This window comes from Camelus ferus, chromosome 27 (assembly GCF_009834535.1).
Source record: "Camelus ferus isolate YT-003-E chromosome 27, BCGSAC_Cfer_1.0, whole genome shotgun sequence".
NCBI classification, from domain to species: Eukaryota; Metazoa; Chordata; class Mammalia; order Artiodactyla; family Camelidae; genus Camelus; species Camelus ferus.
In genome coordinates, this window is record NC_045722.1 from 9,562,090 (window position 1) to 9,586,300 (window position 24,211).

Genomic DNA, 24,211 nt, shown 5'->3' on the forward strand with positions numbered 1-24,211 from the left:
AGGAAGGGGACCCGAGATCCCCCTGAGACTCACTATACCTGTGCCCTCTAACTAGAGAGTTCATCTCTTACCATGCTGGGGCAAAAACTGACCTGGAACTTTCAAGTCTGTTTCCGGTTCAGACCCATTCTCCAACACTGAGTGTCTACTCTGGGCCAGGCACCCCCCCCAACCCAATAGACACTATCTCTTTTGAATTAGAACGAGCATATCTGGTTCAAGCTTCCATCAAAAATTGTCATTTTTTGGTTTTTTTCTGATCTAAAATCTCAAGCTCTTGTAACAAAAAAATTTTGAAGCTAACAACTTTTAGCTGACCCAGTCACAGCATTGGTGCATAACTCTGATAAATACCATACAATCTATTTTGTTCAGTATCTCTAAAATACTGTTTTTGTCTACTTGATAAGAACATATGGGATAGAAATTTCAGATCCCTGGGTTTTAGCTCTGGATTAGATCAAATCTGGGCCTTGGTTTCCTTACCTGCAAATTTTAAGTATTAATCTGTGATTAATACTGTGGACTGAATGTTCGTGTCCCCCCCAAATTCAGACGTTGAAGTCCTAATCCCCAAAGCTATAGTATTTGGAGGTGGGGCCTTTGGGAGGTGATAAGGTCATGAGGGTGAAGCCCACATGCATGGAATTAGTGCCAATGTGTGCAGACACAGTGAGAAGACAGCCATCTGCAAACCAGGAAGAGAGCCCTCACCAGACACCGAATCGGCCGGCACCTTCATCTTGAACATCCCAGACTCCAGAACTGTGAGAAATAAATGTTTGTTTTAAGCCACTTAGTAGCAGCTCAAGCTAAGACAGTTAAGTAGTAAACTAGTCAGTAAAGTCTAGTAAAAGTCTATGAACTATCTTTCTGGAAATAAGAACCCGTTATTTATCCATAAGAGATGTGATTTATTAAAATGACTTGTCAATGGAACTCAAGCTTACTCATTATAATCTATAAAAGTAAGCCCCTGTAATTTGTTTTAACCTTAGTACCAACCCTCCACAACTTACATGGGTTATATAAGATGGGTTTAACTAGTAGACTTTGTGCCCTCCACCCTTACAAAGCCTCCCCTCATGTACTGAGATGAACTTCCACAGATTTCTCAGAAGCCACAGCCCATTTATGTATCAAAGCTTCCTGGGAGGTGACCCCTCTGCTACAACCAGGTCCAGCGCCTGTGGGTTGCCTTTGCCTCTCTGCGTTAAGGGAAGAGGGAGGACAAACGACAGCCTTAATCAGAGCTGGCTTCCTGGCCGCTAGCCTAAGGACCAGCTTGCAGATGGTGTTTTGCTTGGCCTCCTCCTTGCTTTGTGCAGGGTGCATTAGTTGCCAGTATTTAAAAATCAGGAGATGGCACACAAATATAGGATTTCTGGCTTCTCTTGGAAAATCATAAAGGCTGGCTGCCCTAGGTCCACATTCCTGGGCAACAAGCAGCCGCTGTTTGGACAGGGCACGTGTTCTCAAGTTGGCCACAGACTCCCTCTGCCTGTCGTGCTCCTGACGTGGAGGTCTGCTGTCAGACTTCTATCATTGGCCCGGCGCTGTTTTCTTACACTTTCCCTAAGTCTCTCATTCCCATAATCTGGCATTAGGGTTTGTACCCGAGGCCGCACCCGCTCAACAGCTCCAGGGGGCATCACTCATGTGAATTCAAACATGAAGTCCTCTGGAATTGTGCTGCATAGGTGCCCTGTTTGTAATCCCTAACTTCTACACCATTTTTTAAAACAGAAGCGCATATATTAATAATTAGATGATGGCATTTTAAATTTTAGCTTAAAGACCAAGCATATCATTATAGAAAATATATTAAGGTTTTAAAATATGCATTTGAGATAATATAACCATTTTAGCCAAGTAGTATTAAAATTCCTACAACTATACTAGAAGTTACATCCTACAGGCTTTTCAAAAACTCTTTTTACAGACTATTTAGAAGAATTACAGGAAACTATTTCTTTTAGTGAGAAAACCTTTCCCTCTAAAGCTTCCTTGAGATGAAAACTAGGTAAAGGACTCTTTTCCTTCTCAGCATCAGTGACTACTGGGCAACAATAATCATCATAGTTCACATTTTAATTTTTAATATTTTTTAAAATACAGAAAATATAAAACATTCAATCTGTGCACTTTTCAAATTTTTAAGAATGCTGAGTACTCATAAAAGATAAATATTGCAGCCACAGAATTTAGAGTTGGAAAAGAAACCTGCAATGTATTGAGTCCAATCACTTCACTTAGGGACAAGTACAAGTCAGTCCAGAGATGTTAAGAAACTCACCCAAGGTCACACAGCAAATAAGTGCCAGTATCTGAATTACAACATGGGACTTCTTTTCCTTGCTTACTTTTCTGTCAGTAACTCTGACTCTGAAGCACTACTGATATATACAGAAATGGATGCGGGGGAGGGCTTGTGGCAGGGGGAAAAAAAGAAAAGAGTGGAAAGGACAGAAGGGAAAAAGTGAAAAAAAAGAAAACCTGCTGACTGGGCAATCCCCATTGTCACTGCTGTGTGAAATTTTAATTTCCTCTTTGGAAATTTAGGTTAAAAATACATATATTTCTATTTGCAGAGTGCTCTTCTCCTTTAAGTTCCAAATTTCACACTTGACTTTTGAATAAATGTTTGTTTTCCAATGTAATCCTAGAGATTTCACTGCAATGAGGAGAATGACTTCGGCTCTAGACATAATATCCGAGCCCCCTCAGAAGTGTCAAGAAGTCTATAAAAGTTTCTTTTATACCTAAAGGGAGTTAGAATGTCTTAATATAAGCCAGCTGAGAGATTGATTTTGCCTCGCTCTGAAATGCCAGGGGCTCACATTTGGAACCCACGTTTGTTCACTCATTTCAGCCTTTCACTTTCTTAAAGTCGATCTCAGTTTGGACCCAATTAACCCTTAGTTGTAATTATATAAAGTGGTGTCCTCTTTAAGAACAGCAGTGAAAAGAAAAAACCTTCATAAATAAATGAGCTGATAAAAAACGTAAGTTACACTCTGTCCTCTAGTCTTTACATTTATAATTCAGTAAGTGACAACTTACCCAGGGTAGGGGAGGTACTTGAGCATAGGTCACAAGTTCCTATACTATGTTTCTCAAAGCCAAGGGTTTTCTGGGAACGACCCAAGCACACGTTTGAGCTGGAAGACTTTTCTTGGCTTCCCTTTCTCTTTGGGGACACAGAGGCAGCGTATGCTGATGGAGCGTCATGACCCCACACTCAGGGGCTTGGACAGGCAGTGGTTTCTCCTAGCCAGGGCCTAAACTTGGATTTTGTCTGCAATCCATCATTTCAAGATGTGATTTCCACCACCACCTCCTCTTCTCCATTTTTGGCTCACTTTATTCATTCTCTTAAGTACCTAGAAGTGATATTATCAAAGATTCCATCTCAGTCCCACAATGGATCCTGCCTAATTGATCTCCGTCCTTTCATCTCTCATTTTTTTTTTCTTTAGAAAGAAGAAATGTTGAAGAAAATGTTCTTGGAATTCATTTCTGGCAGAGTCCTGTGAGCTTTGCTTTAAATTGTTAGTGAAATGCTTGACATTTTTCCTTCACTTTATAAACATTATGTGCAAATCATTCAGAATCCTAATGGAAAGTAATTTCCCATTAATGCAGGCTATAAAATGCCATTTTCTTTTGAAACTGTGCCTTAGAAACAAACAGTACAGGACCCCTTAACACTTGCAAATTCCACCTACAAATCAACGAAGCCCAGTGCTGGAGTTAGGGACTAAGACTACCGCCAAGGGAAATTTAGAAGAGGCAGCCCATGAAAGGCACAGGCAAACGTCAAACAGTGGCCCATCAAGGAGTCTGCACAATGGAGAATCCAGTTATGGACACCGAGCCTTCTTAAAAGCCATCTTTTGCACATCTGTGATCTCTGGCTGACCACCATCCTTCTAACAACTTAATCTGCCTAGGGACTGAGCTACTGGCCAAGAAGGAGGGGACACAAGCACTGACATGCACAGTCTGGATGAGGAAGCCAAGGAACTCACTGTCCTATCAGTATTTTCTTCTTCCAAGTCAGATGCATACAACAGACTCCCTTTGCAACCACTTGCTGGCTGGATTCCCTCTGATTGAGAATGCTGGAAATGAATCATTCCCGATGCTCTTGAACATTTTCTAACATTCCTCAGTATTCTTTCTTAATGATATAAAATGAAGTATCTATAAGGTGAAGTGCCCAGCTCTGCTACTCACTGGCTCTGTGACCTTGGAGAAACCTCACTTAACCTCTCTGAGCCTCCACCTACTCATCTGCAAAATGGACGTAATAATTGAACCAGAACCGTGTATGAAGCATTTAGTACATTACCTGGCCCATAGTAAGTACTCAGTAAGTGTAACTGTTATATTGTCAAATGTATTATTTATTACTGTTTTTATTATTATCACTTCCTTTCAATATTGTTATGAGGATGAAATGAGTTACGTACGTAAAGCATCAAATAATCATCCCTGGCTTATTTTTGGCACCTACATCCTCATGAAGTGATACTTTAACTAAAATACTTTTTCATTTTTATTTTATACCAGTCTGAGAGGTCAAATTCAATGTCCCTATAGGTAGATGAAGACACTTTCATCAAAGGAAAGTTGAGTTCTCTCTCATAGCAAATGAGAACATGGCATTTGGGAGCTCGACTGGAGGTCCCCTCTCTAAGAACCATCCCCCTGTTTGGAGGCAGGCTGGAAGGGTAGAGAAGGTGGGCAGGACTTGAGTCCTGGGGTCCTGGGGTCTGCCGATTTTGCTTCATTCACATATAATATAGAGAGGGAACTAGGCTGGGGTTGGACTCGTTTTCAAAGTTTCTAGTTTGTTTATATCCAGCTTCTTTCTAAACAGGAATTTTGAAATGGCTTACAATAATACAGACTAAAGGTTTTACAGATCAGAAATAGAAAAGTAAAGCCATAAAAAGTAAGGAAACAATACATTTTCATTCAAACAAGAGAACTGTTGAGAGTAAACGGAGAGGGGCACTATAAACGATGATACTAGAGCAACAGATGGACACGGGGACTGCCCCGAGCAAACTAGGTTGCATGATCACCCTCGTCAAATGGGAGGAGGAGCATGCGTACTAGCTGTGGTCATTTTAATGACTGCTGTGCTTGAACTTCACATCTATCTGGCCCTGAGCTTCCTGGGGGCCCGGGAGAATGGAGAATGGAATGAGATACACAATTTCTTCACAGAAGGAAGCACACCATTTTTTCAAAAGCCATCCATTTTCCATTATTAAATACATTTTTGTTTATTTAAATATCCTTACTGAAATGCAATTTAAAGAATATCTCGAAAAAAGGAAAGTATTACCCATAACTCTACCATTTAGCCTGAGGGCAGATACTGATGTACAAAGTTGTAATCATAGTATACTTATAACTCTGCACCTTTGTTTTCAACTTAATATCAAATCACAAACATTTTTATGTTTCTACATAATTTCCATGTGAGTAAGTCTGCATAATAGCCCATTTGATATACCATTATCTACTTAACCATTACCCTACAATTGACAAATGTATATAAATTAATATCGATCATTAGGCTGTTCCCACGTATAAGTTTTTCTTTCTTTATATAGTGCTGTAATAGATGCAGGACTATGTTTTTGCGTAAATTATTTCTTTAGGATACACTTCCAGAAATGAAGCCACTGAGAGTATATAAACAATTTTATTAATTTTGATAGCTACTGCTAAGTTGATTTCCCAGTGAGTCACCCCAGGGGTCAGCGAACCATATGGCGATTTTCTTGTCATCTACGACTGCTTTCACACTGTAACAACACAGCTGAGCAGCTACCACAGAGCCCACAAAGTGTGAACTATTTATGATCCGTCCTTCTACAAAAAAATTTTGTCAATCCCTGGGTTTTCCTAATGTACACTCGCACAAGCAGTGTGGGAATGCACAGGGTACCACATTCTAACAGAAATGAATTATGTGGGGCCCTACAGGGAGCTCAGACATTTTCTTCCACAACACATTTGTAGTAGATGTACGAGGTAGAAACTGCTGACTGGACACCATAACTCACTCTTTCCTTCTTCCACAGTAATATGATGGTAGGATGTGGCTCTCTAGCAACCTTCCCCCCCAACCTTTGCAGCTAGTTGTGGTCACGTGATTAACGTCTTCCCAATGGGATGGGAGTGGAAGTGATGTGAGCCACTTTTGACTCATTTGCCTAAGAGGAACTCTCTGGCCCTGGATTTCCATTGTTAATTTCTATCTTGTTTGAATCATTGCTTTCCTGAGTTAACAACAGTAACTACTATCACCCTAACTAATGCAGAAACTGGTACTAGAAGTGGAGTGTTGTCATGATAAAAACTAAAATTAGTGGCATTGACTCAGTGGCCAGTTAGTGATAAAGAAGAAACAGATACAGCAGGCATGAAAGCCCTTGTTAGGTAGTGGCAAAACATTTGGTAAAACTTTTGCCTATGATGACTTCGAAAGCATACCACATACCAGCAGCTCTAGAGAAAGAAACTGGAGAAAACAGAATGTTAGTGGATGTTAGCTCCTTCTTGATAAATCTAGCAAGTTATTATAAGAAAGACAAGAACTGCCCAGTTTGCAAGCAAAGATAAAAGAGACAAGAGAAAAATCAGAGGCTGGGTCACAGAGCATTAAAAAGCTAACTGCTTCTGTACCCTAAATAGCAGAAGGTAAGCAGGCTGTTGCTCCAAATCGTTCTCAGAAACTTCTCTAGACCAAATGAAGGCACCCCATTCCACAGCAAAGATGAATCTAAAGGCACTGCCTTCTCACCCATGTCTGTTGTTTCAGGTGGCCTCAAGGTAGCCTCCATAAGTTGAGAAAGGTTAGACAAGAAAGCAAAGAAATAAGGCAGTCTTAACTGCTCTAAGAAAGAAACTTGGATGTGAATTGCCGGCACATGGAAGTGCCTGGGAGATACAGATCAGAAGCTATTACATTTTTGGAGGCGCTGAATTATGAAAGGAAGTGTAAGCCTAACCTGAAAACATCTGCATCTATTGAACCTTGAAGAACCCTCAAGGCCCGTAAGCAGAAGTAATTCCCAAAGGAGGCAGCTCTCCAAAGCCCACAGCAGATGTGAAGTGAAGATATGGAAGATCCGGAAGACTGCTGAGAAGACGAACCTGGGGGCCCACAGGATAAGACAGACTCCTCCCCACACCTTCCAAAGAGCACAACCAGGTCTAATCTTCTTTCACTGACACAGTAGGGGGTCCTCACAGTTCCTGTCCAGCAGAATTCCATCATTCTTACAGACTGGTGCTTGCTGTGTATTTCCCATCCTAACTGGCCGTGGCTGCCCAGCCAGAGACTGCACTTCCCAATTTGCTGTGCCACTACCCGTGGTCATTGGATCTGAGTTCCCTTTCTGGTATGTGAGCATGTCATTTCTGCCTCACTGGCTTCAGACGAAATGTCCAGCCTAGCCTTCTGTTCTTTCTTCTCTTCCTGCTGCTGGCCTGGCTGCAACTGGGACAACTTGGAAGTCCCAGGACAATGAAGATGACAGAGCTGCCATCAGCCTAGGCCCCTGAGTGATGCCATGGATGGGAACCATGGAATGTTCTCCCTGGATTGTTGCCTGAGTGAGAAAATCTTATTTTGTTGAGCATTGGTTGCACTCTGGGGGTCTTTCTTTTTCAAAAAAACAGAAACGAGTGTTACCCTAATACAATACAAAAGGACTTAACAGAGAACTATACCTGAGTATCCTCTTGATAATATTTTAATGAAATCAATTTTATTCAAATAATTTTAAATGAAACATTCCATCAAAATGTAAATTGAAAAGTAGAAGTACATGCTATAAAGAGACTATAATCATGAGAATAATTATGATGAAAAACAGATCATTTTATTAAATTCAAGCTAGGTGCTCTTGCCTGTAAAAGACTTTTAGCCTGAGGCCTATCATCTCTGCTAAAACTAGACATTAAAAATATTCTGGCACAAAACTGTACTACTATCTCCTTGAAATCAGAATGACTAAAAGAGAAATGAAAAAAGAACGATTTTCTCAAGACGTGATTTAAGGTTCTCTAGGTCTGTATCCATTTGGCACCTAAAGCCATGTTGGGTAGCAAACAGCAGAGAGATGCAACCAGTGGGACATATGACACTGAAGGACTTAAAGGAAGTTTGCATTCAAACAGCAGATTGAGTGCAAGACCACAGCCTTCCTTTCACAAATCGAATCACTACTAATTACAAAATAGGTATGTCTTCACGTTCCAAATAATGTTGGAAAACAAGAACGAACACAGTTGGTAGACCATAAATTATGAGGAATATACAAAATGCCTGAGAGATGGAAAGCAGCAGATGGAGGAAATGAAGTTCAAAGTGGTTCCCAAAGGCAGATGCAACAAACGTGGGTTCTGAGGATGTCCAGAACTCAAAGTGGAAACTGAAAGCTGGATGACTGGCTGGCATTCTAGGAACAGAGCAGTGTGCTGAGTTCTCCTATCCTGGGTTTGTACCAAGTACCTGGGAGCCGAGGCATCTGCCTCCAGGAAGGAGTACTGAGTGCAGGGACCTGAAACAGTGCCACGAGGAATGCAACCACCCAGAAAACTAAAAACCAGTTCATCTCACTCAGCAGAGCATCCCCATTCCCTGACAACCACGGCAAGCAGGCAGCAGTAAGTCACGGCACCACTAACGTGGAATCTCAAATAAAAAGTTGTGCACAGAACCAAGAATCATTTTTTTACCCATTAATACGCGGCAAGAATTGAAGTCTAACGGCATGGGTATGGGGAAGCAGGCATTGCTACGCTCATAGTAGTGTGCCTGTTTCAGAGGGTAGTTTGGCAGTACCTACTACAGCTTACACTGTGCACTCACTCTAACTCAGCAATTTCTCTTCCAAGAAAGGCGTGCCCAGCAGCATATGGAGGCAAACAAAGGACATTCCTTTTAGCAAATAACTGGAAACAACCTTAATGTCCATTAATAGGAAAATCGTATATATAATAGAAAACTATGAAGCCATTAAAAAATATTGGGATAGAGCCATATACGTGACATGGAAATAACTCCAAGAAATCGTGACACATTTATAAAAGGTAACTGCAGAACAGTCGAGCTAGTATGATTGTATTCGAAAAACAGAAAATAATCTAAAATGTGTGTGTACACAGTGCATGTATCTATGCACGTAAACAGCTATGACAGGGTTCATACCGAATTGTTAACAGTGGCTACATCTGGGGAGGGGGCTGGGATGGAGGGGGTGATCACAGCATGATTTACATCACTTGAATGTTATTTTTCTCAGTTTGATCATTTTATTCAGGAATATATTTATGCCATTTGTCTAAAAAATTATGAGGCAGCACTTAAGGCAGTGCCTAGCATATAGCAGGTGCTCAACAAATGTTAATTCAAACTTTTACATATATATATATATATATATGACTATTTTAATTTGTGTCCTTAGAACCTATAAGGACTATCATGATTTGGAAATGAGACTATACAAAACCATGACCAAAGAAGATATTTTAAAGCATTAAAAGCGTAAATATAAAGGACAATGTAGCATGATGATTTTATGGCTAAGGTTTAACACATGAGAAAGCAATAAATAAAGTGATGGAATTCTTCCTTGGTATGAGTACTCGAAACAAGGAAGATGGAAAGGGGGCATTACTAGGGGGAAAAGGGAATTCACCAAATAACCTAAAACAGAAACCCAGTGTCTCAGTGAATTCACACAGGATACAGCAATAAGCAGTAAGCAAATGCCTCCAGCAGAGCCTCATAGAAGGGCACAGAGCACCCACAGAAGGGTCATCTCACCAGAGTCTCATGGAAGGGCACACAGCACTCACAGAGTGGTCATCTCACCTGTTGTCTTTGCTGAAGGGGTGGTGGACACTCCATTGAGCTCACTAGGACTCCTTTTTATGGGCCGTGGCTTGTATTCTCGTTTGGGGACATTGGACGCAGCCGATATTCTGAAACACACATTTTAAGATCAGTCAGACATCTGATGAAGAAAGCAAAGCCTTGATGAGCCTACAAACCTAGGTTCTAGGTGACGGTCGTGAAGGAGATGATTTTTACATGTTGATTCTTGAGTAGCCCAAAGTGACAGCTGCAATATGCCACATGTAGTTTTTCAACTATATGCAGACGTACTTTGTTTTACTGCACTTAGCAGATACTGTGTTTTTTATAAACTGAAGGTTGGTGGCAACCCTGGTAGAGGAAGTTTATCGGCACCAGTTTTCCAATACTTGCGCTCACTTCCTATCTCTGTGTCACATTTTGGTAATTCTCACAATATTTTAAACTTTTTCTTTATTATGACATTTGTTGTGGTGATGATCTGTGATCAGTGCTTTTTGATGTTACTACTGTAATTATTGTGGGCCCCATAAAATGCACCACATAAGACAGCAAACTTAATTGATAAATGTTGTGTGTGTTCTAACTGGTCCCCCTGACCTGCCGTTTCCCCGTCTGTCTCCGTCTCCTCAGCCTCCCTTCTCCCTGAGACACAATAATATGGAAATTAGGCTAATTATTAGCCCTACAATGGCCCTAAGTGTTCAAGTGGAAGAAAGAGTTTGCACATTTCTCACTTTAAATCGAAAGCTAGAAATCTTTTAAGTTCAGTGTGGAAGGCATGTCAAAAGCCAGGACAGGCAAAAAACTAGTCCTCCTGCACCAAACAGTTAGCCAAGTTGGGAATGCAAAGGGAAAGTTCTTGAAGGAAATTAAAAGTGCTACTTCAGTGAACACGCGAATGATAAGGAAGCGAAACAGCCTTATTGCTGATATGAAGAAAGTTTGAGTGGTCTGGTTAGAAGATCAAACCAGCCACAACATTCCCTTAAATCAAAGCCTAATCCAGAGCAAGGCACTAACTCCCTCCACTTCTGTGTAGGCTGAGGGAGGTGAGGAAGCTGCAGAAGAAAAGTGAAGCCAGCAGAGGTTGGTTCGTGAGGTTGAAGGAAGGAAGCCGTCTCCATAACATCAAAGTGCAAGGTGAAGCAGCAAGTGCTGATGTAGAAGCTGCAGCAAGTTGTCCAGAAGACCAAGCTCAGACCACAAATGAAGCTGTGACTATGCTAAACAGCAGATCTTGAGTGTAAACGAAACAGCCTTCTGTTGGAAGAAGATGCCGTCTAGGACTCTCACAGCCATAGTAGAAGTCAATGCCTGGCTTCCAAAGCTTCAAAGAACAAGCTAACTGTGTTAGAGGCTAATGCAGTTGGTGACCCGAAATTGAAGCCAGTAGTCACTTACCATTCTGAAAATCCTAGGGCTCTCAAGAGTTAACAAGAGAACTAGAATTAGAAGTGGAGCCTGAAGATGAGATTGAATTGTTGCAATCTCACGATAAAACTTTAACAGAGGAGGAGTTGCTTCTTTTGGAGAGCAAAGAAAGTGGTTTCTTGAGGTGGAATCTACTGCTGGTGAAGACTGTTGAAATGGCAACAAAGGATTTAGAACATTGCATAAACTTGGTTAATAAAGCAGCAGAGAGTTTGAGAGGACTGACTCCAATTTTGAAAGAAGTTCTGTGGTGGGTAAAATGCTATCAAACACCGGCTGCTACAGAAAAACTGTGAAAGGCAGAGTCATTTATGCTGAAAACTTCATTGCTGTCTTATTTTAAGAAATGGCCTCAGCCACCCCAACCTTCAGCAACCACTACCCTGATCAGTGAGCAGCCGTCAACATGGAGGCAAAACCCTCCACCAGCAGAAAGATTAGGACTCACTGAAGACTCAGGTGATGGGTAGCACATTTTAGCAATAGAGTAGTTTTTAATTAAGGTATGTACATTGTTTTTAGACATAATGCTTTTATGCACTGAATAGACTACAGTAGAGTGTAAACATAACTTTTATATGCACTGGAAAGCCAAAAAAATTCATGTGGCTCACTTTTATTACAATACTCGCTTTATTATGGTGGTCTGGAACCAAATCTGCAATATCTCCGAAGTATGCCTGTATTTGTGAAGTATTTGTCTCTCAAAAAGTCTCTGAGGCATCTAGGAAGTACCAGGAATGAACTGGGCACTCAACAATGTTAGCTGCTTTCTCTTTCTCCTCATATCAAGATAGAATTATGAAAATATGCTCATGTGAGCAGTCAATGAACTACTCCCCTACAAAAGTGGATGCTTCAGAGACTGGACAGACCTTTTGTCTTCCCTGTATTGATTTAAGCAAAAATCCCTCCAAATGTATTCATTATCAAAATCCTCTGTATAAAACAATTTTCTGTTATTAAACCTGGTTTAAAAATAGTGTAGTTTTTTAACTGCATCATTTTAATTAATAGGGTTACCATGCATGCTACATATATCAGTAATTTTCAGAAAAATAGAGAATACGTTTATCATTGAAGTCATAAGGAACACAGCAATCTTTGATCATTCAGAAGATATTTTTGACTCAGTATCTCCCAGAGTCAATATTATGAACACAGGCTCATTTATGCTGGTGAAGTAAAAACCTATCTTTTTTTCCAGATAACTACATACTTTCTGAATATGATCTCACTTTTCTCCACACCCGTAGACGTTGCAGAGGGAGGTATATGACATAGCACCCTCAGCTAAACTCTCACTGAGTCGGCAGTGAATCCAGAACAGCTCTGTAGGGGCTCAACTCGAAGGCGAGTGAGCAGCTTTGCCCGGTTGCCCTAAACATAGGTCATGAAAAAGGGCTTTAGAGAAAAGAACAAGGGGAAAGCTGCCAGATCCCTTTTCCCAGTTCTGTCCTATCGGCCAAAGCCGTGTACTTATCTTCTCGGTGCTACCCCACACCCAACCGAGAGCGCCAGCTGAAGAAAATTCAAAACAGAACGGGGCGGGGGTGGGGGGCGGAGGGGGGAGATGGAGAGACAGGCAGGGATACTGATTTCGATTGATTTTAATTCCGCGGCCCCAGGCTTGTAATGAACGTGAGGGCTCTTACCGCATCTGTAGCTTGTTTTGTAGCTCCTGCAGGATCTCTGTGGTCTGTTTGTGATAGTCTAAAGCTGCCTCTATAAACACGGCCAACTGGCTGACTTGTTCTACCTGCAGCAGAAGTGGAAAATTACTCCATGGAGGCCAGAGCCTGGGTAACGTTCAGAGAGACAGGAGACCATCAACAAAGACCCAGCTTTGCAGGGAAGCCCCCTGTCTGCCTCGGCTCTGGTCCATTTCATTTAATTTCGTCTTGGAGCCCTGCATAATAATCACACAGGTCGTGATATAGAGCTATAAATGCTGGGGAAAAAAAAATGTTCAAATTTATTTGTGATTATGAAGTTGATTTAACGCAACAAAAGAAGCTTATTTTTTCCAATTAGATGATATTCTCGGGAGATGTTCGTGCTATAAAGCTCATGGATCTGAAAACGGAGAGATAAAGCTTTTCCAATTACAAGAGAAGCCAACGTTTAGTAAATGAACTGCTTCCTTCTCTACTGGCATTTTCTAGCTAAGTCAAATAAAGAACCCAAGCAAGGAAAGCTGTTCTCAGGTAAGAAGGGAAGCCACGGAGCAGGGCACGGACCAGGGCAAAGACTTGCCAGGCCCCTACATGTCTTTGTTGCTATCAGAACACAATCATTTCCCTGAAACATACAGCCCAAAGGAACGAACTAGAAAGACTCTGGCATCTCTTTCCCATGAACCAAGACATTTATGAAATTAGTAACCAAATTACAGTGGATGTAAAAAAATAAAATTAAAAAGTTATGTCATGTAAGAAAGCCTGGAAAACCTAGGGATGCATAATTTGTGGAAGAGATGTCTCCAGTAGGGCCTGAGAGCACCCTTCCCTGCTTCCCCACGTGGCTGAGGGGCTGCTACAGAATGACGGGATTAATTAAGCTGATTTCCGCCAGCCTCAGAGGCAGGGCCACTGGGCGGAGGTGGTGGGGGCCCCAGGATGAATCCCATGAACCCTGGAACCAGACAAAGGCACAAATCAGAATCAACCCCTCCTTCCCAAGCTTCCCCAAAGCCTCTGCGTCATCTCCTCCCTCGATGTGCTCATCAGTTTAGGGCCAAGCCTGCCCTGCATGTTCGTTCAGCCTTACACACTCACCCTGCAAAAGCAACCATGGGTTCGTTTGTCTTCAAAGATCCAAGCTGCTTGTGTTTGCTATTATAATCCATGCTTTAGCTGTCTACACTTTCATTTTCCTTCCCCACCTGCACCACTTTAAGCATGGGCTCGATGTTCACGTCAGACAAGCATGGAGTTCCACGTGGGCCGCTGCTGGGATCAGCCTCCGCACAAGGAAATCCCGTCATATTATAGCTACTTGACTCTGCTCTGTGGCTGGAACAACAACAAGCCTAGCCTTAAATTTCCGAAAACCCAATGAACAAAACAAAGACAGACTGGCCCCTACAAAAGCCTAAGGATTTCTTAAGTTTCACCTCTCTGGCTTTCACACATACTTTTAAATAAGTCCAGCACCACGGCCTAACACGATCACAGCAGAATCTGCTACAGAAAGGAATTCCTTCCTTACAGAGCAAACGCTGTGTGCTGAGTAAAGTCTCCACCACACTTCTCTGGCTTCAGTAAGGCGGATTTGTATTTTTAAGACCCACTGTGAAATATGCTTGACATTTTATAATTTTTAAGGGAACAGGGTAAGGTAGTTGAATGAATACTCTTTGAAACACATGTGCGATTGGGAGGGGAGGGGGGAGATGGCTGGCTGTCCTCTCTGATGTGGCTAAAATACAAGATCATGTCTTCTGGAGATGATTTTGTAACTATTCATTTGATGGCTGACTTTAGGAAGGAAATGGATCTGGGGGCCCCTTAAAACTTGGAAGACAATAGCAGTGCTATACAGTGCCCGCACATAGTAGGTGCTCAAGGCAACTCTTGAAGAGATGGTCATTAAGCTAGAAGTCTCTGTTGACAGTGAAGCCATGGGGTGCCACACGTGGATCATCTGCCTTTCCTTGACAGGAAATGGAGGTGTTAGCTGCCCCCAGGTAGTGAGCAGTGAGCTGTGTGCAGGTGGCCTCTGCTGCCCAAACCCCAAATAGAATTGAACACCTGGACTGGCAGAACCAAGGTTGCAATAAACCCAGGCCTTGCAAGAGCCAAAGCCTGTCCAGAAGGTGAAAGATCTCTCCCACTGGCCACACCACTCAATTTGGCAAACTCACCTGTTGAATCGGGGGAGGTCACTGGGGATGACCACTTCTGGCTGAGACCTGAGCTGCCACCTGGCTGGGGCCATCTTGGGAGTAAAGTGGGACCTCGCCCTCTGGAAGGGGTCACATGACATACACAGAGGAGCAGAACTGCCAGGGAAGCAGCTCCCGTCTCTGAGAGTACAGTCACTTGCTGCTACAGATGGGCTCACACCCAGCTCCGATGCCTAAAGTGGGAAACTCGTAACACAACAGACTTCCCCAGAAGAAGAGATGAAGGAAGCAGAGGCCGAACACAGGCACTGCTGGGTGACAAGTGGGTGGAGTGGGGACCTGGATGCTACCTGGGAGATTCATGGAACCCTGAAACCAGAAGAGGCTTTTGACAGAAAAATAGCCCCGAAGAGGTCCAAGTCCTATTTCCCCAGGCCTGCTCAAATGTTACCTTACATGGCAGATTACGTAAAGAATCTGGGATTAGGAGATTACCTGGACTATCCGGGTGGGCCCAATATAAGGAGGAGGCCCAGTGAGAGGAGGGCAGGAAGGTCAGAGTCAGAAAAGGAGATGTGTTGGTGGAAGCAGGGTCAGGAGGAGAGAGCTAAAGATGCCCCACTGCTGGCTTTGAAGGTGGAAGGAAGGGACTGTGAAATCAAGGAATGCAGGTGGCCTTTAAAAGTTGGAAAAGACAAAGAAATGGGTTCCTCCTTACAGCCTCCAGGAGGAATGCAGCCCTGCCAATACCTCGAATTTTAGGACTTCCAAGCTCCACTCTTTAAGATTAATAAATTTGTGTTGTTTTAAGCCACAGATTTGTGGCAGTTCAGCAGCAATAGGACACTGCTATTTCAGAGCTGCTTTGCTCATTCTCAAATGGAGCAAAATTTAACAGTGGGACTAGCTCTGATCAGGGACCCCTGCTTATGGGGGATGGGAGTTACTATCCTGAGACTTATAGGAAACAAACTCACGGGGGTAATGAACCCACTGAGGCTGTTGGAGGTACCCTAGCCCAGGGGATGGGGGCAGAGCGTAGATGCCCCCATACTGCTGTGGACTAAGAGTGAGAGAAATTCCCAGGAGCTGTAGAAACTCCAGGGACACTTGAGTGGGATCTGAGCCATCGGGTGGCCTGTGAACCAACAGCAGAGGATTTGAGCTATACCCAAAGGAAGAATGGCTCAAAGGTACTACATATTGTAGTAAAGGCTAAGATCAACTCAGATCAACTCTGTGCAAGAGGGATGTGGAAACTGCGGTGGCTGAGAAGGAGCAGGGCTGTGAAACCTCCTCCTCGGACTCTCCAGCAATCGGTTACCAAGGGACTGGTCGGCAGTCAGGTCTGTGGGCAGAGAGGCACACTCTGAAGACCACGGTGAGAACAGAGATAACTTGCTGTGAACAGGTAATGCCCTGCCCAGATCCCTGCAATGTGCAGTGTACTTGGCACGCAAGAATAAGGAAACGTGCATCTTCTGGGCCCTGGCAAGCCCTCCCCTTTCACAACTGAAATGACGCATTTCCAATGGAGACCATCTTCAGTTTTAATTGTGATAATCCAAATGATTTCTTGCTCTGTCGTATCAAAGACCTCCACTCTTTGTGGATTCCTCGGAGAAGCCGGGGGAAATTTTCTCATGAATTTTACAGTCTGGTCATAAACAGATGCTTTTTCCAAAAAGGCAAAAGCCAAAAGGCTGAGGAAGGCCATTAAATTCCTATTAAACTAATAACACGGATAATAATCCCTGACACTTTTATTCTTCGCTCTACAGTTCTAAAGAATTCCTCACGTGCAGTCATTCTTGGGCCTGATACTCTGAGGTGAAGGTGTCCTCCTAGAGGCGCACAGCTGGGCAGCAGCAAGACCAGAACCGTATTTCAGGTCTTTTGCGCTTGGTTCAGCGTGCTTGCTCTCTGCTGGTCCAGTGCTTCCTAAATGTCACACTCCATACGTCACAGGTGCCTTGTCATGCCAGTAATAATAATAATAGTGGCGTGAAGAGTTCTATGGTTGAAAGATTTGAGAAACCGCCTCGTCTAGCCTCTCACAGGAATCTCTTGGAGATTAATTTTTCAGACATTCATATAAAGACTCTGAAAAGTCTTGTGACAAAGAAAACCCAGACAGTTTTGGTTAACTCAGGGTTTCCCAAACTTACTTGACCACAGAGACATGATTAATGTCACAGATACCACACCCCGTGAAATGAATTTTGGGAAACACCACCCTAAACCAATGGGAAGAACCCAGGAGCCTGGAATCTAGTAATGCCGCTTGTCCTTGTGGGAGCCTGTGGACAGAGGGAGGATCGCCGGGTGGGGAATCTGTACCAGGAGATCTAGAGAGGACTGCAGGTGCCTGGCCTCACCAGACTGAAATGGGCATCTTCTGGCTGATAGCTCTGGTTCCTGCCAATGTCAAAAACCTACATTCCATAATTTCAGGTTGTGAGGAATTAAATTCTCTGCAAAGACAGCAGAGGAGAGTGTTAGTGGGCCTGTGGGTGACAGTGTTCCCAAGAAATGGCGGTGGAGACCGCGAAAAACCTGCTGAATATCCTGCACCCACACCTCAGAGCTAATGGTGGTGGACACAGCGGCCCTTCTTCAGGGGAGGGCTGTTCTGGGTGCTTCTGGGAGCCCCACCAGTCCCAGCCTGGCACAGCAGAAGTAATCAGCCATAGACCTGCCCCTCTGAGCTTGTGGGAAAGCTCGTGGACCAAAACACCTCCTGGCTTGCATCTGCATGTAGAATAATGAGGGTCCTCTGCCTCAAGCAAGAAATGAAGTGATGCTCAAGGTCTCCAATCCAGCTCTTACCGACAAGACCCCCAAGGACGATAGTGTGGGGCCAAACGAGACGCTTGCCTTTGATTCTCCCATTCCCAGCTCTGCCAGAAATAGGCTGAAAGATGGAGGCCACTTTCCCTCAGGAATTAACGCAGAGTAAACAATTCAGGTCCCTCTCATCACCCCTTCCTTCCTTCCGCACCACAGGAGGAGGAGTGATCTCTGATGGATGAGATCAAGGGGCCCTGACAAGCAGGGTGACTGGACCCTGCACGGGAAGCTTGGCCCTGGGGTCTGTGTTCTTTAAGAAAGTAGGTTGTGAAGGAGCCGAGAGCTGGTGGCTACATCTAGCTTCCTGCTCTGCCCACCTCATGCTCCCTGAGGGTGGCTCTAAGGTCTAGACTAGGCCTGGCGTAGGCAGCGGGAGGACCACCATGGGCCCAGGCCTGAGCTGCCCCTGCCCACAGACAGCCTGTCCTCTAGGCAAGGGGCTGGCTTGTCATCCTTGCTGGGCTGCTCCGTCTGTCCCTCAGTTGGGAGAAGGCAGATTTGAGGACAGATGAGCAACCACACCCTGGAAACCCGTACAAATGGCCTGTTGGCCAGAAAATCCTAGGAAGAGTTGCCTAACCTGCATTTGGAGACCCACGGGAGACCAAGTCTGTTAGGTCAGAGCTCTCCTCAAATCAGGCAGATCTTTGGCAAATAATTTTTTAGGCATTATCTGGTGAAGTTTTTAGTGCGTCTTAGCCAGGGCCATGGCACATGAAGGCTGGGAAGACACTGCCTGTTCCCTGGAGAGTGAGACTTTGGGGTCTGCCTCGTTAGTGCCAGACAGAGACGGGCAGGCGGCACCAGACACGCCGCCTCAGGTGGCCTCCCTCCCTGCACGCTGCTCTGCTCTCCACTTTCTCCCTGGAGCGAACACTTGCAAGCCTTCTGCCCCGGCCTTCCTCACCCCTCTGCCTGTGGACGAGATTGGGGAATGTTCCTTAATGAGGAAGATGGCTTCTCTGCCTCAAAACCCAGCTCCGCATGACCAGAGGCCGCCTGTCTCAGACAGTGTCCAGGTGGGTGAGTCAGGCTGGCTCCTACTGAGGGGGCTTTCGTCAACGGGGGTGCAAGGAGCAGAAAGTGCGATGTGGATGCGGGTCGGCCGTGGCGTACCCTCCAACACAGGTGGCCATGAAGCCTGTATTTTATAATCATCAGGCATTCCCATTGGTTAAAAGCACTGTGCCTTGATTTCAGTCTGATTTGTGTCAATTCCTCAATCAGTCAGATTGAGGTGAACAGCTCTGATACCCCCAACTGCTAACCCACAATATTATAAGCTTCTCCCAGTTGTGTCTGAAAGAAGTGCCAGGGCCCAGGCCACCTGCCTCCCTGTCCTGAGGCCACATGTTTGACCAAGTCTGTCTGCCCTCAAGAAGCAGGCATGTACCTGGTGTCCAGCAGGTGCCAGGTCAGATGGAATATCCGATCCACTGGGCAAAGGCAGGGCCTGCAGACCCACTGCATTTAATCTGGGAATTAGACAGATCCCAGCCATCTTTAGTTCCAGGATGAGTTCCTGGAAGGAAACCCAGTCATCACCAGCCATCCTGAAGCACGGCTCCTCATTTAGACCTTTTCACCGTGAAAGGAAGCAGACACCAATACAAGAGGCTGAGTGACGAAGGCTGGACACGAGGTTGGTGACCCAGAGGGAGCAGGAAGTCAGGGTTCTGTGGGCTGCAGAGCCACTAGGCCTGGCCTGATTGTTGGGGAAGGGCCAAGGACAGGGCTGAGGGTTCAAAGTCTGCCTCATCCCACCACACATTGGTCCTCTGTCTTCCCCCAACAATCCACTGCTTACCCCAAGCACGAGGCAATTTCAGTATTAGCTTGCCAGGTCCAAGGGGTGACATGGAGCAGATTTTCTAGACCTTGCCCCATCCAGAGGACTGCCAGACCGTCTGGGCAGGGTCTAGACACTGTCATGGAAAAGGACAAGGCTGTCCCTTTCTAGGTCTAATTTCTGTTGCCCCAAGAAGAGAACGAAGGCAGTCTTCTGGAGCTTCCACAGTAACTTGGGAGTCTCCTCAACCATAAACCTGGGACGGGGAAGAGGCAAAAGCAGCTTCTCGACCACGAGCTCTCCTCACTATCATCCGCATCACCACCATCACCACCACCGGGAGCCCGTTTAGCACTGCCGTCATTATGAGCATCAGCAACCACAGCACGAAGGGTGACCGCTGCGGCTCAGGACGGCGCAGGAAAGGCAGGAAGAGGGAGAGAAGGAGCCCGGGCCTGCGGCGCTCTTCATCCAGCTCGTCCTTTTGGTCTCCTCCCCTCTCAGTGGCCGGCTCCCCTGGCTGCCGGCGGAGGTGTGGGTCCAGGCCCTAAAACGAGGGAGCAGCCCAGGCCCCTCAGAGCTGAACAGAGGTGCCTCCCGCCCCAGGAAACTTCCGGGGAAACGCTGCAGCTCGTGCCTCTGGAGGGCCGACGCCAAGGCCCCCGGGGGCTTGGGTTACACACCACCTTGCTCTTCTGCCAGGGTGGGGTGGGGAGGGGGTAACCTATTTGTGACAAGCAGAATACTGTCATTGTCAACAAATGGACAAATGACTGAGCTTTTATAAGGAATGGATCACTTCTGATTTTGACTGACACTGAAGGGAAAACTAAGGTCTCCTGGTCCATCGCCAAGGCCAGAGCAACTGAGACAGGCCTCCGAAAGGGAGTTCTTTGCAATAGCTTATCAATGCAGATGACAAATGAAGATCATGAATAAAGGACATGGGGCAGACAGCATGTCTGACACATGAGATTCAACCTCAGAGTTTAAATCCACTTTAAAGAGTGCAGGGCTGGAAGGGCAACACTTGCTGTGGCCTGATAAGGAATGCACGCATCTGATATGTCACACTGCAAAAACTTTCTAAAGACTTCAATCAGCAAGGCAATCCAAGACAAAACAAAAGCAAAATGGCCTATTGCGTGGGGGCAACTTCAAGGAAATTAATATTTTTTTAAGGAAAAACAAACAACATAGCAAAACAGGGAAAACTGTAACACCTCTTCTTATTTCTCATAAAATGTAAAAGACCTGATAAAATATTTAAAAGGAGAAACAGGGTGTACTTTTTGGTACTCAGGACATGGGAATTTTCAAACTGTTTCCTCCAGGATTCATGTCTTGTTAACATTGGACATAACTCCCCCCACCCCACATCACCATGGCAGATAAAAGGTGCTCAGTACATTTGGTCTGACTTGACTCAAAAGATGCAAGACCTCAATGTACCTTTTAATAAATTATTATAAGTAGAACATAGTTTTGCAGATAAATAACTCATCTGACTTGTCCCAATAGGTTTGAAAGTTCAACAGATAGGTCCAAAACGAATGCTGGGCTGAGGTAACTCCTGGCATCACTGAGGCCGGGCTTAGGGCAGGGCGTCTGGAGGGGACAGGTGCCAAGGGTTCTTCTCATCAGGCAGTGAAAAATGCCAGACAAGTCCTCATCACCAAGGCAAAGAAGGGTGACCTTCGGCCTTCACGGTGCCCAGTTGGGGGTCACCATCCTCTTTAGTTTCATTTAATCTAACTTCACTTGGGCAAATAAAGTAAGAGCTGGTGGCAAGAATCACGGTACAACAGAACGTTAGCATTGCTGAGGGATCTGTGTCAAGACCTTCACCATCCTCAGGTTCACAAGCACCACTGTGGTACAGCTGGAAATTTAGGTCATGCTTTTAGATCCTAAAGGTTCATTATGACGAGTGAAGGCATCAGAGAGCTGGGTGATGATTGAGGCTCTCCCACCAGCCAAGAGCTGCTCCACCTAAAACATCTGCCTCCCACAGTGCTTTTCACGGTCTTAGCAAAACTGCAAATTACCACATGGCATGGGCTTTCCATCCTCCTGCAAAACTGCTAAGGCTATGGTCTCAAATACAAAGGCTAGTCGACCATGCACTTCCCCCCAGACAGCCCCACCTCCCCGGGACCGATCTGAGCACATCTCTGAAGCAATTCAGGATAAACAGGACTTCTCCAGATCAGAGATATGACTTGGGACTTGCCAAATGTCTGAAGCTATTTCTGAGGCAGGAGATAACGGTTACAGAAAACTCCAGAAACTTGTAACCACTAAGGCTCCAGAGCTTCTCAACATGCTGACCCTTGTCATATAGTCAATGCTTTCATTCACATTAAAGTCTCCTGTTTGGTTTAAATACTTACATCATTTTCTAAAAAATTAAACATGCTTCTTTCAGCCAACTCCTTTGACTCTTCAAATTTTTCTACTGCTTGTCTGACTTCTTCGTCTGGTATCTTACCTACTCGCTTCTTTTTATAATCGTAATCCAGGCGCCGGCCCTCCAGCTTTTTCAGGTGGTGCTAAGGGACAAAGGAGTTCATCAGAGACCTATCACACTCAAACACGGCATAAAGAAATCTTCATCATTGCTATGAAAATAGTCATTGATTTTTCTCAGCCTGAAGTCAAAAGGGAAGGAACCCACCTTCCACTTCTTTTGCATGCACTCAAGCATCTATTAGAGGCTCCCTTCGCTGCAGGTCCACAAGGAATATTTGTGGAATGAATGAATGGGTAGATGGATGGGTGTATAGATTATAGAACGAATGAGTGTCTACATGGAACATAAGGACGCAGTGTCAGTACTGAGATTAATTTTCCAACATTCCTTATAGGACCCCTCACTTAGATTCTATTAATGCCCAGATAATTTCCAACTGAATTAACTATGCCAAAAATAAGGATGGTTCTTCTGGCACTATCGTCAGCTCCTCACTAAGAAGTATATTATAAGAGCACAAATTTCTAGTATCCTCTAGAATACTTTTGCGTCTTCCATAAAGTTCCCAAACAATTACAGAACAAGCTGAATAAATGCCATCAATGGACATGATGCACAAAGAGGACAGACTGTTCACAGGCAACCTCTGAAATGGTGGGATTTCTTTTTTAAAATATGATCTCTTTAACAAAATAAAACAATTATAAACATGAGAGCTGTCCGTTCATGGAATGCACTGCCTTGTGTGGTAGTAAGTTCCCCATCACAGTTTGTGTTCAAGCAGAGGGATGAGGGATCCCACATCAGAAGTTCTGTAGAGCAGATAATTGCACAGGGCAAGGGAGTTTATGACTATAATCCCTGGAATATTTGATGTCAAAACTGTATAATGAAAACAGACTGTCCCACTGAAGTACGAGGGTGACTTGACTATTCCTTCTGGTGGAAAAACACTGGTTCTAATTTCCATAATGATTGGGTGAAAAGAGCATTTGGGACAAAAAGTCAGAAGCATCTCTCTCATATGTTCTGTGACTCTGGGCAAGTCTCTAAATCCCTCCGAGCCTCCACATGTGTGGTTGTAAAACCAGGACAAGAATGGCTTAGCCTGACTGTTTATGGGTAAAGAAATGTTTGTGAAAGCCGTCTGAGTCCGTAAACGCTTTTACAGATACGTCAGTCACGTGTTAAATGTCCAAGGTACGTATAGCGCACAGCTGAGACTGAAAAGCCCTCTGAATATTAGATTCTTAATTCTTGACCATCTATGGGATTTACACTTAGATTTATATGGTTTATCTATCAAAGAAAAGCTGAGTAACAAGAGACGCCATTTAGAAAACAATTTTTTGCACAGGGAACTGCAACATTTAAGTATATGTGTATTTTGTACCTCTCTCCCACTCACTGCTCAGATTCCACATTGGTGTCCATGGCTAGCTACCCTACTGGACCAGGCCAAGTGGAAGAGCTACGTTGTCCATTGGGCTTTTTGTACGACTTTCTTAAGGAAAACAGCACAAGAAAAAATGCCGTATTATGTATTTCGGCAAATGAGATGTTTGGTTTTAAGGTTCCACATCTGGGAAAGATGTTTTGGCATACCCACAACTCAGAGTGTCTCTTCTTCCCTAGAATCATCTGTTCAGGAAGAATTTGGGAGCACGAACCCCACACTAGGCATTGTGGCTACCAAAGTGAACAAAACATGACTCCCTACCCTGAGCACTCACTCCCCAACAGCAGAGAAAGAGCACAGTGATGCTCACAGCACAGGGAACACAGAAGGAGCCCCTGATGAAGTCAGGGAGAGAACAAGAGCTTCCCAAAGGACAGGACACCTGAGCTGGGACCTGAGAGGTGAGATGACTTAGCCAGGAGAGGAGAGGAAAAGGAGAAAGACAGAGA

At 44.5% G+C, this 24,211-nt stretch overlaps 1 protein-coding gene across 4 annotated transcripts in view; it reads right to left on the bottom strand.

The window, feature by feature from the left end:
• Positions 1 to 24,211, bottom strand: part of SH3GL3 (SH3 domain containing GRB2 like 3, endophilin A3) — a 105,363-nt gene that overhangs the window by 10,914 nt on the left and 70,238 nt on the right. For all 4 annotated transcript variants that reach the window (XM_032469132.1, XM_032469135.1, XM_032469133.1 and 1 more), the window contains 3 exons: positions 22,224 to 22,382; positions 13,000 to 13,103; positions 9,908 to 10,017 (listed from right to left, as the gene is read on the bottom strand). In XM_032469132.1, coding sequence (XP_032325023.1) covers positions 9,908 to 10,017; positions 13,000 to 13,103; positions 22,224 to 22,382 — 373 coding nt within the window. The remainder of the gene's footprint in view (positions 1 to 9,907; positions 10,018 to 12,999; positions 13,104 to 22,223; positions 22,383 to 24,211) is intronic.